This window comes from Anguilla rostrata, chromosome 3, assembly GCF_018555375.3.
Source record: "Anguilla rostrata isolate EN2019 chromosome 3, ASM1855537v3, whole genome shotgun sequence".
In the NCBI taxonomy this organism is placed as follows: domain Eukaryota; kingdom Metazoa; phylum Chordata; class Actinopteri; order Anguilliformes; family Anguillidae; genus Anguilla; species Anguilla rostrata.
The window spans coordinates 57,804,515-57,818,747 of record NC_057935.1 but is presented as its reverse complement, the minus strand read 5'-3'; the positions used below and the strand labels follow the sequence as shown (position 1 = coordinate 57,818,747).

The 14,233-nt window shown below is 46.8% G+C and overlaps 1 protein-coding gene and 1 long non-coding RNA gene across 5 annotated transcripts in view; one reads left to right on the top strand and one right to left on the bottom strand.

The window, feature by feature from the left end:
* The window catches only part of LOC135251312 (uncharacterized), a 71,211-nt gene extending 70,265 nt beyond the window's left edge, over window positions 1-946 (bottom strand). Inside the window, exons 1-2 of one of the 3 annotated variants that reach the window (XR_010329119.1) lie at window positions 822-941; window positions 324-461 (exon numbers count right to left, since the gene is read on the bottom strand). This is a non-coding gene — a long non-coding RNA (uncharacterized LOC135251312). Of the gene's footprint in view, window positions 1-323; window positions 462-821 lie in introns of all 3 variants that reach the window. The other 2 variants (XR_010329120.1, XR_010329122.1) reach the window with 2 other exon arrangements.
* On the top strand, window positions 842-9,317 carry LOC135251311 (transmembrane protein 161A-like). 2 transcript variants are annotated; one of them, XM_064328643.1, is made up of 12 exons: window positions 842-966; window positions 2,858-2,961; window positions 3,611-3,694; window positions 3,961-4,058; window positions 4,554-4,710; window positions 5,107-5,258; window positions 6,235-6,295; window positions 6,554-6,697; window positions 7,168-7,281; window positions 7,404-7,578; window positions 8,100-8,196; window positions 8,305-9,317. In XM_064328643.1, the coding sequence occupies exons 2-12, from the start codon at window positions 2,864-2,866 to the stop codon at window positions 8,601-8,603; spliced, it is 1,479 nt and encodes a 492-aa protein (XP_064184713.1). In that variant the 5' UTR covers window positions 842-966; window positions 2,858-2,863; the 3' UTR covers window positions 8,604-9,317. The 2 variants fall into 2 exon arrangements, with proteins under 2 accessions (XP_064184713.1, XP_064184712.1); XM_064328642.1 differs by lacking the exon at window positions 842-966 and adding an exon at window positions 1,513-1,995.
* Window positions 9,318-14,233: the final 4,916 nt, after the last annotated feature.

Below are 14,233 nucleotides of genomic sequence, written 5' to 3'. Positions count from 1 at the left end.
GTGCAGTTTTAAAATAAAAAAAAACAAAAAAATCTAAGTACATGTAGCTCCCCCAGGGGATACTGCCACTGCCCATAAGCAACAATATAGGAGCACTGTGTACTTAAATACAATAAATACATCTTATTCCTGCATTATATTATGAATATTGCAGGTATTGTTACTTATTACATTACTAGTAAACATTAGGTCTGCAATCACTATTTATTTTTTAAAAATCTGGCCAAATACCTGGCACACAAGAAAAAAAATAGTTGGGAGTGTGGATAACACTAAAGAATAGTGCATCGTTGCGCTAACTCAGGGACGAAATCAATACTCACGTTTTCGCCCTAAATCATTTTGGATTGATGATCCGAGTTTAACGGTTAGCACTCAAAATAACAGCCCTGAGAACTGCGTCGGCTCCGGTCTGCAGTTATTAGCAGACGCGATCACGCTGTGCCTGGCCGAATTCCTTCCTGCCCAAAACACAGCAGTGACTGAACTATATAACCTCACGGTTTCCAGACTCAATCTTCTAGGTCCCCTGCGTATACTCCTCCTTGTAATGACAAGTCGGTAAAAACGAGATTCAATCATTGTCCTTAACTTTCACAAACAAATAGAAGCGATAATTATTTTCTGTTCACATTAAGCATAGCTTCGTGAGTTCCGAAATCACTAAAACTCCCTGGCTGACCAAGCTGAATTTGAAAAGAAAGAAAGAAATATAGGTCTAATGCTTGCGTTTCATTTTAATTCAAAGTTAAGGACAAATTTTGATTGAATACAGCCCCAAATTTGGTAACAATTCACACACTTGTTAGTCCGTAACGTACCCATCTAGCAAGTTGCAAACCGGGACGACAGCGTTTCCCAGAAGATAAACTGGATGCTCCTGCCTCACGCGGAAGGCTGCAGTGCAGGCCTAGTTCCAATATCAACGGCGGCCCATAAAGGCCAAAGGTCGGCAGTTCCGTTCCGGTAAGGCAGGTGCAGGTTTTTGTTCCCACCTATTGACCAGGTTCTGTGAGCTAATTCGCTGCATAGTAAAACGTTTCATATAGGGGCACGAGAACCGTCTTCGGTTGTCATTCATGCGTTTATTAAGATATGTAGCCAAACGTCAGATTGTGTAAATTTATTGGGCTAATTAAGAAATTAAGGCCAGAAGTTGGCATGGAAACCACTAACGGATTCGGCCCTAGATGCCTGTCACTGATTTATGCGCTTTCTTGCTAAGCGTATTGGCTCTGATACACTTCTTCCATTCTTAAAAATAGCACTTGCTACGTGGCACACGGACCGCAGGCGAGACACATGGCGAAATAGTATGGGAGATGGGCGGAAGGGGTCACATTACGGTGGAGACAGGTGCAAGAAAGTACGCCCAGCTAGTGAGGTCACGCAAGGGCAAAGGAAGAACCATACACATAACTGCAATGTCAATAGATCTGTAACATGAATACATATTGCTGTACTTCATGCTAACCTGGCTTTGAAATACAATAAAATAAAATACACTAACTGCAATGTCATAAATTGTTCTATCTCAGCGAAACATTAAAGATAATTATGACGTATTATCGTTTCAACTTACAAGCAATTGCGAAAACTGTAGGCTGCCGGTTAACTCTCAGGCAGTAAACTTTCGGGACATACTTAAGCCTTCGCACTGGCGCTCGGGACCGCAACCAATGAACGAACTTCACTTCCCAGAAGCCTTTTAGAATTGTATTCGATCCCAGACTTCCGAATCCTCTTTCGCTCGTGGAGATTGGTCCGCATGGGTTCTCGCGCTGATATGTCATTGGGTGTTTAGAATAGCTCCACCAATCACCACGAGAAGTAGGCTGACCGAACGGAATTCGCTCTGGAGCGTGTTCTGTCAAGATGACAGCCTCAGCTGTTGAGAGAGATTTAAACTACACGTGTACCTAGCAAGCGCTCCGCCAAGACTGAGACACGAGCTTGCTTTCCACCGAGCGTTAAAAGACGATTTAAAGAAAAATGGTGAGATGTTTTTTATATTTATTTTTAGTGTCCAAGCTCTCTACAGTCGCTACAGTGGGTTGGTGTTTTCTCCTGACTGCTGTAACAGTTATTTAACAGTTACAGTTACTGTAACAGCTATTGCTTGAAACTTAGTTGCTGGTAAGATACATATTGACTTCATTCATAGAAATCAATTACAGTTGCATGAAAATGACTTACATTGGTGAATAGGATTCCAGTTAAACTATGTGTGTGTGTGTGTGTGTACAGTATGTGGGGGGTTTTATCCGTTCCAGGGAAAATCTTACAAAGTAAATTTTACATACCGTACCCCTAGTTATGTGTTACTGTAAAAGACTGTGTCCAGGTATCAAGTTAGTGTTGTCCAACAGTCTAACACATCAAGGGGTTTTTTTAACACGTCTCTTAATGCAGATTCTCCAGGAGATGCGTTTCCTGGTTTCAGTGTTTGCATTTTCACACTCTTGCAGTGCATCTGCTGTGTTTCACAGTTTTTTTTTGTTGTTTGTTTTCTTAAGCTATGGGGTGTCTGTTAAGTAGTTAACTCAGGGCTGAGCAGGTTTTTACGTACAGGAGCAGGAAACAGTCTTCGCCTGTCATTCATGCGCATATCAGGAAATGTAGCTGACATGTCAGATGGAGTAACTGCTGGGGCTGACTAAGTAATTAGGGCCAGTAACCAGTAACCAGTAACCGGATACAGCCCTCCTGGCCCAGCTCTAGGTTCACTGGTGGCTCTGTGGTTGTGGTTCTGTTTTACTGGTTTGGGCAGAAATTGATTGATTTGAGTAGCTGTGTTTAGCGAGCTGTTCTCAGGGGTCAGATGTGGTGTGAACCCCCCCTTGCCCCCCCCCCCCAGGCCCTGATGGGGGTGCAGCTGGTGGTCAGCCTCCTGGCGGCCAGCGTCATGCAGAGGATGGCCCCTCACCTGTCCTTCGCACGCTGGCTCCTATGCAACGGCAGGTAGGCACCGCACCTGGTCCGCTCACCTGGTCCAAACACCTGGACAGCTCACCTGGTCCGCTCACCTGTCCCAAACACCTGTCCCACACACCTGGACAGCTCACCTGGTCCAATCACCTGTCCCAGACACCTGGTCCACACACCTGGTCCACACACTTGGTCCGTTCACCTGTCCCTCACCCCCACATGGTAACATGGCTCAGTCAGCCTGTCCTTATACCCAATGCTTGAACCTGTAGACACCAGTAAAATTCTTTCAGAAACGATGCATTAACTGAGATCATTCAGTAAAATATTCAGAACATGCATTATGATCTCTTCACAATAAAAATAACAAGCATTCTCAGTTCAACACTGAACAAAATTTTTTTTTCTTCCCTCGCTCTCTCTGTCTCTCTTTCTGTCTCTCCCTCTCTCTCTCTCTCTCTCTCTCTCTCTCCCCCTTCTCTATCTCCCCCTCTCTCCCCCTCCCTCCCTCTCTCTCTCTCTCTCTCCCCTCCCTCCTTCTCCCTCTCCCCCCTTCTCTATCTCCCTCTCTCTCCTCTCTCTCTCTCTCTCTCTCTCCCCTCTCTCCCCCCTCTCCCTCCCTCTCTCTCTCTCTCTCTCTCTCTCTCTCCCTCCCTCTCTCTCCCCCTCCCTCCCTCTCCAGTCTCCTTCGTTTTAAGCACCCATCAGAGGAGCAGCTGTGCGCTCTGGCTGGAAAGCAGGCGCCGAGGCCGAACCGCAGAGACAGGTACGAGCAGGAGGGGAGGGGCCTAATACAGGAGGGGAGGGGCCTAATACTGCAGGGGAGGGGCCTAACACAATCGCCACAGAGACACTGGCAGTGGCTGCTCATGTTTAACACGGCGTTGTCACATTTAAATTAATTTAAACTCTTTGCTCCGATTCGGCGAGTTGCTTGCTGGTTCCGCCCATTTTTGCGGGCCCATTTTCCGCCCAAAGCCTCGTGCCTGTGCTCTCCCCCAATCACGGCCGACCTCCCTCCCCGTTTCCCAGGCGACAGAACGGGCCGGCGGAGAGCAAGCCGCTGACGGTGCCCAGGGACATCGAGCTCCACCTGGAGGCCACGCCCGTGGGGGTCCTGGACGCTCTGGGTAAGTGGGCGTGGCCACAGTCCTGGTGCACACCACACTCCCATTATCAGGAGGAGCGTTCCGCACACAAAACACGTCACAGTCCACAGACCCACAGCGGGCCTCGGGGCTGTGTGAGGTGGGTCCCGGAATGGGTCTGCTGTCCACTAGGCCGCACGAATATGTGCGTTCGAGGGGTCCCTGAACGTCATTACATCTCTAATTTGTGTCCTGATATTAAAAAGTTTGAGATCCATTATTAAACGGCTCCCTCTTATCAGGTCTTTAGACTCACCTATCCTCCTGCGCTCACTCCTCTCAGTTTTGATTCTTTATTTTGAGTCCATTTTTGTTTAGTTTAATAGATTTTGAATGTTATTATTCTCATCAGGCACCATGAAGACCCCTCTATAAGGGGCAGTTGTAGCAGTGAAAGGGTGTGCTGTTAAATGGGGTGGATCAGTATTACTGATGACCCTGATTCAGAGTGTCTAATTCGTCCCTGTCCGTCGGCAGTGCTACGCTTCTTCCTGGAGTACCAGTGGCTGGTGGACTTTGCCGTGTACGCCATGGGGGTGTACCTGTTCACTGAGGGGTACTACTGCGCCCTGGACGCCGGCAAGGAGGTCAACATCGGCGCCATCTGGTGCGTGCTGACCATCTTCTTCTGCCTGTATCCTCCACCCTGCCGCTCTGGGCTAATTACCCTGCACCGGGGCAGGAAGCTTTAATTACCCCACAGTATGGTAGAGTGCTGTAATTACCCCACAGTATGGTAGAATGCTGTAATTACCCCTCAGTTGGACAGAATGCAGTGCTTTCTCCCGTACTGGGGTAGAATGCAGTGTTTGCCCCCACAACGAGGTAGAATGCTAAAATGACCCCATGGTGGGGCAGAATGGTGTATTTACACCAATACCCAGGCAGAAAGTTTTATTTACCCCACACTGAGTTAGAATGGTATAATTACCCCACACTGGAGCAGAACGCTGTACTTACCCCACACTGGAGCAGTATGCTGTGTTATACGCCTACCCCTACCCCGCGACCCTTGACCCCATGACCTCAGGAAGACCCTGTACACCCTGATGAGCCACTACTTCCGCTCAGAGGAGGGCGGCGAGCGCTCGGTGTGCCTGGCCTTCGGCTTCCTCTTCCTGCTGGTGGCCATGCTGGTGCTGGTGGTGCGGGAGGACTACCTGGAGTTCGGCCTGGAGCCGGGTACGCCCGACACTGTCTCTGCCTCGTGCGTTAATACTGTCTGTGCCTCCTGCGCCGGCACTGTCTGTGCCTCACGCGCTAATGCTGTCTGTGCCTCGTGCACTAATACTGTCTGTGCCTCGTGCACTAATGCTGTCTGTGCCTCGTGCGCTAATACTGTCTGTGCCTCGTGCACTAATGCTGTCTGTGCCTCACACTCTGATACTGTCTGTGCCTCATGCGCTAATACTGTCTGTGCCTCGTGCACTAATGCTGTCTGTGCCTCACACTCTGATACTGTCTGTGTCTCCTGCACTAATGCTGTCTGTGCCTCATGCGCTAATGCTGTCTGTGCCTCCTGCACTGATACTGTCTGTGCCTCCTGCACTAATACTGTCTGTGCCTCATGCACTAATACTGTTTGTGCCTCATGCACTAATACTGTCTGTGCCTCCTGCGATAAAACTGTCTGTGCCTCGTGTGCTAATGCTGTCTGTGCCTTATGCGCTAATGCTGTCTGTGCCTCACACTCTGATACTGTCTGTGCCTTGTGCGCTAAAACTGTCTGTGCCTCACACTCTGATACTGTCTGTGTCTCCTGCAATGAAACTGTCTGTGTCTCGTGCACTAATACTGTCTGTGCCTCGTGCGCTAATGGTGTCTGTGCCTCGTGCGCTAATGGTGTCTGTGCCTCATGCGCTAATACTGTCTGTGCCTCACACTCTGATACTGTCTGTACCTCATGCACTAATACTGTCTGTGCCTCACACTCTGATACTGCCTGTGACTCATGCATTAAAGCTGTCTGTGCCTCACACTCTGAGACTGTCTGTGCCTCACACTCTGATGTGTCTCTGGATGAGGTTTAAAGTGTGTAGCTATTTAATCTGAGATTAATCACAGGAGATCGTCTCAGGTTATTAATGTCAGTTTTAAGTCAGAAGGATGATTTTTTGGGTTTAAGTGATTGATGGAGTGTTTTTTTGTCTTGTAACAGGCTTTGCTAGTCTGTTTGAGAACCTGGAGAGTTTTGCCAAACAGCAAGGCTACATGTGGTCGTGAGTATCGTGCTCAAAAGCTCCGTAATACCATCTGCGAATGTTGTGTCCTTGGAATATCTTCTTGTAAAGGTGTAATCTTTAACGAACTCCAAAACAGGCTCATGAAATATCTTTAGCTCTGTCTTTGTGGTTCACTTCTGACAGTGGCAACTCGGTGTTGAGTGCCAGAGCATGTGTATTAAATGAGTTGGAGTGCTTTTGAAAAAACAGGTCCTTGGTTGTTTTAAGAGTTTTTTTTGTGGGCTTGCTCTACAGGGTTCCGGTCACCAAGCTGTCCGTCAAGCTGGCTTTGGCGACCGTCTGCGCTTTCATTGGTGCCCTGCTCGCCTTCCCCGGCCTCCGATTGGCCCAGACCCACCTGGACGCGGTCGAAATGAACGAGGGCCGACCGGTCATGAAGTACGGAACACTCCCGCGGACAAATTCTGAGACTGATGTTCTAGAATACTAGCGGCTGACGTTCTAGAATACTAGAGACTGACGTTCTAGAATACTAGAGACTGACGTTCTAGAATACTAGCGGCTGATGTTCTAGAATACTAGCAGCTGATGTTCTAGAATACTAGCGGCTGTGGAGACTGCTGTTTTTCATTGAGCTGTAGCACAAATCAACATTTCGGTCACGGTCATGTTTTTTTTTGTTCTAAATGTAATCTTAAACAGAAATGTTTGTTTCTGCATAGTTAAAGAAACCTGAGGGAATCATTCTTTTGATGAGTCATTTGTTAATTTTTTAATATTCTTCTTGGTTTTCTCCCTCTCCGGTCTTGATACGTTTTCTTACAGAAATGGTGATTGTCCGTTCTGTCAGGTTTTTATTTCTGTACACTGTGCTCACCTGGCTAACCTCACCCTCCCCGATTTCCCAGAATCCTCCTGCACATCAGCTTCCTGTCCCCCGTGTTGGTTCTGATGCTGTGGGTGAAGCCAATCGCTCGAGACTTCCTGGCGAACGCACCAATGGGAAAGACGACCGTCACCCTGTGAGTACCGGTCCCGCCCACACAGCTGTTTAAAAAAAAAAAAAAAAAAACGAATTTAATATTCAGATATTTAAGGTGGCGCCGGTGATTCCTGATCTGTGTGCCTTCCCCCCCTTGCCCAGCATCCCCAGTTCCACCTTTAGCAGCGTGCGGCTGTGGGCGGTGGTGGCGCTCTGCCTCCTGAGGCTGGCGCTGACGCGCTGCCACCTGCAGGCCTACCTCCACCTGGCGCAGAAGTGGGTGGAGCAGATGAGGAGGGAGGCGGGCCGCATCCCCGCCATCGACATCCAGCGCAAGGTGAGCGGGGGGGGGGGGTATTCAGGGCCCCCCCCCGAAAACCATACGTGGATCTGTCAGAATGGAAAACAGACTGAACTGAACCTATAATTAAAGAGCAACAGCTGGCTGTTATATTGAGTGGTAGAATGATAGAGGGTTAGAGTAGTGGAGTGATAGAGTGATAGAGTGATAGAGTGACAGAGTGACAGAGTGACAGAGTGACAGAGCGATAGAGTAGTGGAGTGATAGACTGATGGAGTGATAGAGCCATAGAGTGGTAGATTGACAGAGTGATAGAGCGATAGAGTGGTAGAGCGGTAGAGTGATAGAACCATAGAGTGATAGAGTGATAGAGTGATAGAGCCATAGAGCCGTAGAGTGTTAGAGCAGTAGAGCGGTAGGGTGATAGAGGGTTATAGCTGTAGAACCATAGAGTGATAGAGTAATAGAGCGGTAGTGCGCTCGAGTGGTAGAGCAGTTAGCAGTTAGCGGGTTCGTCCAGGCCAGCTCTGAGCGCTGCTCTCTCTCCTCTCCTGCAGGTGACGCGAGTGTTCTGTTACCTGTCCGTGGTCACCCTGCAGTACCTGACCCCTATCCTGCTCCTGCTCTTCTCTACACTCGCTCTTAAATCGCTGGGTAAGGAATAGCGCCCCCTGGGGATGGAGGGAGGGAACGGGGTGGGAAAAAAATGGAAATTTGCCCATCGGCAGATTAATGAAATCTGTTTTTTTTTTTATTTTTTAGGTGACTTCTCCTGGGGCCTGGTCCCCGATGTGCCGGGCGTGTCTCCGGTGGAGGCGGGGTTTCCCGCGGTGGCTCCGCCCCCTCCGGCGGCGGGGGAAGCGGAGGGCGGGGCCGAGGCGGAGGACGAGGTGGCGGCGGCCGTGGCGCAGCTGCTGGAGTCTCTGAGCGCGCTCCGTTCGATCGTCTCGCCCGTGTTCTGCCGGGGCCTCTTCGCCTTCCTCACCTGGTGGGTGGCGGCCTGTCAGGTGATCAGCAGCCTGTTCGGGGTCTACTTCCACCAGTACCTCATTGGTAACTGAGCGGGAGCCACGCCCCCCCCCCCCCCCGTGACCCCACCCACCTTACCTAATGACCACAACTACCTCCCCCCAGAAACTTTGTGTACCTTTCTCCAGTGACCCTCCCCTCAACCTCCCCAGTGACTCCACCTACCTCCAGTGACTCCGCCCACCTTCCCCAGTGACACCACTTACCTGCCCTGGTGACCCCACTCTGCCCTGACCACAGTGGGCCAATCAGGTGAAATGAGGAGGTTCCTATTACAGACGAGCAGCAAATGCAGCCAATCAGGGTTTCACTGAGATGCACTAAAATAGCCTGCTGATGCTGGGCGGGTGTTCGTTTATTTATTATCACTTTATGACACTATTTATTTAATGTTCAGTTCAGGTTAGCACGTAGGTAACTGCAGCCAAACGTTGAGTTGCTCGTGTTTGGTTTGTGATTGCGTGTTCTTTCCGTATGTTAATTTAAGCGAACTTGCCTCTGTGAAATTTGAAAGAGCGCTAACAATGCAAGCTGCATTTTATCGGATCGTGTGAATCGGGGTTTTAGTGTAGAATCAGATATGTTGTTTACGTGCATGAGGCAGAAATTTATTTATTTAAACGTTTGAATGCATGATGCGTGAGCCCTGTGTGATGTTTTATAGCTTGGCAGTGTGTGTGTGTGTGTGTGTGTGCTGGCTTGTGTGGTTTCATAAAAATAAAATAATGTGGTGTTTTAAAGTTCTATGGCGAGACATCGGATTATTATTTTTCTTTATTCACTATAATCCCCCGCAGATTTTTTTATCTCTTGCTGAAAGACAGGGTGGCATGACATTTTGCAGTCGGTGCACGTGTAAGGAACTGGGCTTCTAACTCCAGGGTTGCAGGTTCAAATATTCTTGAACGAATATAGGTAAAGTCAGCCGCTCTCAGTATTAGTGTGTCGGCAACGAAAATTATATTAAATGGCGGATAGGTAAGAATGCTGGGTAATGGACAGAGAGTGGTCAGTATGTGGAATAGCTTGCCTGGACATGTAGTGGAGGCAGAAACACTGGGGGTATTATTCAAGGCCCAGCTTGATACAGTGTTAGATACTATCTAGCTTTTAGGTAAACTAAGCATTAAGTACAGTTTAGTGGTAGGAATACATGAACAGTGTTGGGCTGAACGGCTAGTTCTCGTCTTACGTTATGTTACGTTATGTTATGTTATGTTATGTTAAGTTATGTTATGTTATGTTATGACCAATCATGTTGAAATAAGAGGAGGGGAACCTCTGTCACAGAGGCTTTATCTGTTTCTTTATCCCCTCCCCCCAAATTTATGTTTTGTGTAGTTTTTTTTTTTTGGATTTCAAGAAAAATAACCATTTAAAAAGGGGTTTGCTGGGTTCTTAACTTTGGAGTGCTGAACGTCAGACTGATTTTTTTTGGGGGGGGGGGGGGAGAGAGAGAGAGAGCACGGCTGACAATGACTCGTCTAGCCACTGAGAAACGGGCAGTCCCAGACAGCCACCCCTCCCTCCCTCCCTCCCTCCCTCCATCCCCTCACCCCTCCCTCCCCCTTTTTTTGTGTTCATTCAGCTCTGTGACATCCCATAAGACGGTGTCTGGGTCTGTGACCTTTCACCCCTAGAGTGCATTATTGTTTAATTGTCCCTGAAACATGTCCGTGTGACTGTGGATCGGGGGTGTGTGTGCGGTGGGGGGGGGGGGGTATTTTTTTGTCCTCTCTGGTCTATTTTGTTTTTATGTGTTCCAAAATTTTTGAGACTTTAACTTCCATGGATAAGCAAAACACATTTTAGTTACTCAGCAGATGCTCCTATATCGCAGTGACTCGCACAAATAGCAATTTTTTTTTTTTTTTTACATGCAACCCATTTATACAGTGGGATATTTTACTGAAGCTATTTAAGTAAAGCTTTTGAAGAGCAGGTTTAAAAAAAATAATAATAATAATAATTTTAGTCAGTGTTCTAGAACTCCATCCTCTCACTTACCGGCAGTGATTCTGACGCCAGCATTAGAATGTTCAGTTAAGAACATTCTAACCGCACATTTGTGATCTCACACCTTAGAAAGGTTAAGTGCCCTCGCTCAAGGGTACGAGGGCAGCGCTCCACCTGGGAATCGAACCTGCAACCTCCGCGTTACCAGCCCAGTTCCATAGATAATGCGCCACGCGGCTGTGCAAATATTTCACACCAATAATGTTTTCCCCACCAGCTCTAAGCACTGTTATATCAGAACTGGATGTTTGACTAAAACCATTCAGCTTAAGTCCCATAATGGTAGAGAAGAAATTCTGAAATGTTTTTATAATTTTTTTTTTTTTTAGCTTAACTGTTACATTTCAAACGTGCATTGTTTATGAATTTATGGATATATTTCTGCTATTTTAAAATTTTCAGTGGTTATATTGTTTTAACAGCTCATGTGTAACTACAGGGGCTATGGTGACCATGCCCATTGTGTGACAATCAAGTGCATGTTTACTTGTTTATTGACTACTCTTTCCGGGGCTGATGGCACTGGGGTTCATGAAAGGCATTTAACAAGCACCAATTAAGTTGCTGTAATTGACCATGGTGCGGTCAGTGAGGGTGAAAATGGCAGGAAGACAAAACCCTTTTTAACACAGACAAGGAGATGACCTGTCAAAGAGGTTACCTTCACCCTTTGACCCCTGGGGGTCAGGGAGTGTGCCATTAGTCTAGCCGGCAGTGGGGCTGTTTAATGATCTTTGGACTACTGTGGTTTTGTGACCTCACAGTTCAGTGTACAACAGAATTCCCTTGTTACTGCCAGGAACTGGTCAGTCCTGATGATGCCCAATGTCCTGTCCTGTTCTCTGTGAGGTCATAATCACCTGTGAGGTCACAATCACGTCTGACACCGCCACCTCCGTGCACTTGCCCTATCATTTAAGTGCTCTGTTGGTGACCTTGATCCTAATTATAATGACAGAAGTATTATACTTTGCAGTGGTGGGTGTCCGCTATCTATAATAATTAAATATTCATTTTCATAATATAAACTCAGAGCGAGCCTACATTCATGTTGGCCTGTGGCTCTCCTACTGGCTAAAATCCATCAGATTTATTTCCTAGTGTTTTGGTGCAAATGGAAAAAAACTAAATCAAGGAATAGACTACCAAACATAGCGAATTTGACGACACAGTGGATGAACTGACATTTTCATTTTTACAATGAGTGTAAACTCACCTATTGTGAAATCTATGGTTTACAATAAATCATTTTATTACATTACAGCAAAAAATTACTGAAAAGTGATGGTGGCAATGATGTATGCATTTTATACTGGTGTTATAATTTAATCATTTGGCCCTGGTGTTGTGATACAGAGACATCGCAGCCTTGCCAGAAATATGTTACTCTTGAAAGGACGGCGTGTACGTTTAACGCTGGTTTCGAATTTATTCTTTGGCCACGTTACGTGATTAAAGAAACCACCGATTGGTACTTTGGAGCGATAAAAAAAGGTTTAAAAGATTTTAAAAGATGCGTTATCAGGAGCAAGTCAAACCCTCCAACACAGTAATCCCCGATCGGTTGATCCACGTGCTGGATGCTTATCGCGCCAAATAAGGGCCCCTGGCCCTCTTCCGCGAGACTTGCCGTTGAGACGTGCGCTGGGAAAGCTTCTCCCAGATTAGCCTCTTTTACTGGTGCCACACAAATGCGTTTCTCATGGATTTTACGGGGGGGGGGGGGGGGGGGGCTGCCAGACAACCTTTTTTTTAACACCACATGAAACTACGATGAATGATGCGCAAAAAAGCTGACCACTCCCTCTGAAATAAGACCGTGTTTAATCTTGAGAGCGGCAGAGAAACGTTCACGCGATGCCGGCGGGAACGTCGAACATCAATGTGGTAGGTCTGGGGCCAAACAGCTGCTCAGAGTCGCGTCCTCGTGCGTTTTTTCTATGCAAGCCCCTCCCCTTTATTCCCATACATTGTGTATGCATATCGGAGACACCCCCCCCAAAAAAAAACTCCAGACACGTTGCAATTTTACACAGAATCAAGAGACCTCCACCCCCCCCCTCCTCCGCGAGGTCTGGGAGAGTGTCTGGTTTTGGCGAATGGGGGGTTAAGGTGACAAGGCTGACACGTCTATATGATTACATTAATTATGTCCGTCTGCCCAGCGCACCCAGACTAAGACCAACAGCGGTCGTTGCTATAGGGACCGGGAAGTCGTAGATTTCAGAGGTGCTCCACAGACCGGAGCCTCCCCCCAACCCCCCCCGAGTCCCAGGGGAGGTGCCCAGACACATCTTATTATTTAAGAAGAGGGGGGATACACATCCCATCCGTGGTGTCCCAGACATGTGATTTATTGCAAAATTGAAGAACGTGTTTTTGGACTTTTATTTAAGGAAAAAAATTACATAGGCTATGTAAAAAGGAGGTTCCCAAAAATGTGCGGGTAAAACTAGACTTTAGGCTAAATGTAAAATAAAACGTAATTGCTCTGATAATTGTTTCTCTTTCTTTGGTACGTAGCCAACATGCAGCATGTAGTCTGTACATCTCACCCGTATGTGTAGGTACTGTCGTCCGTTTTCATAAAGACTTTAGCAAAAGTATTTAGATGATTGTGTTTCGTGTGTCTTTGGGTCAATTAACCGCATAGCGTGTCTGACTGTGTTACTGATATCCAAAAGGCCTAATTATTTTGCTTCACAATTATTGTCATGCCAAAATGTTTATCCTGTTGCCATATTGTATTTGTGCTTTATGGGTTACAAGAAAAGTAAATGAAGTAGAATACATTTGAAGGCCATCTTAAATATCAAAATTATTATATTAAAAAAAATAAAAATAAAATAAAGCGGTCTTCAATCTCACCATGTTGTCTTCATTGCGCATCACTCAAATAGCGTAACACTGCAGCGCACTCTTGTGCCCAAAACCTGGTGATGCACCAGTTATTTTCCCCAACCAAAGGACTGCTTATGTGGAATGGGCTTCTGCGTGATTTCTGCATGGAATGGACTTCTACATGACCATTTGTGAAATGGAACTTCTTGCTATTTGTCACAATAAGTGGTCTTGTAAAACTTGTTTTTGAATCGTTAGGAACTGTGAGAATCACACGTTCTGGTGTGGCGTTGGGTTTTGGTGTTCATGTTTGCAAATCGTTCACAAATCAATTCAAGCATTACACAAAAGAGGGTGAATTAAGTAAGGATCCTACTTTATTGAACTGAAACTCCAGAGACATTTAAAACTCAAATCAAGCTTCCATCACTGTCATACGTTAGGCTACCCATACACGCTTCATAATAGATTTCATTGTTCATTTAATACACATTCTCTTGGCACAAATAAAAAGAATTTACATAACAGTCGTAACGCGCTGTTTCAAAAATAATGTCGAATTACTGCTCTGAATGTTTACCGAAAGCGAGAACACTGATTATTTCCGCGTAGATGTCCTGCCCGCGAGGTCTAACGGTGTGTAACGGTCTTCCAGTTAAGCGTAGCCCACATTATGAAGCCATTATGATAGGATATTGCTTACAGTGGGAAATGAATCATCAAACACCCACCCGCCTGAGGACCGACCACCCCCCCCCATTCTCTCCGCGGATTTAGGCACGAGCGCTACTAAAGTGGCAACGCG

Excerpts from the sequence above, each read along its gene's own strand:
- LOC135251311 (XM_064328642.1), top strand. Across the intron at positions 4,711-5,106 it reads CTGACCATCTTCTTCTGCCT|GAAGACCCTGTACACCCTGA; the intron begins GTATCCTCCACC and ends CCATGACCTCAG. Across the intron at positions 8,197-8,304 it reads ACTCGCTCTTAAATCGCTGG|GTGACTTCTCCTGGGGCCTG; the intron begins GTAAGGAATAGC and ends TTTATTTTTTAG.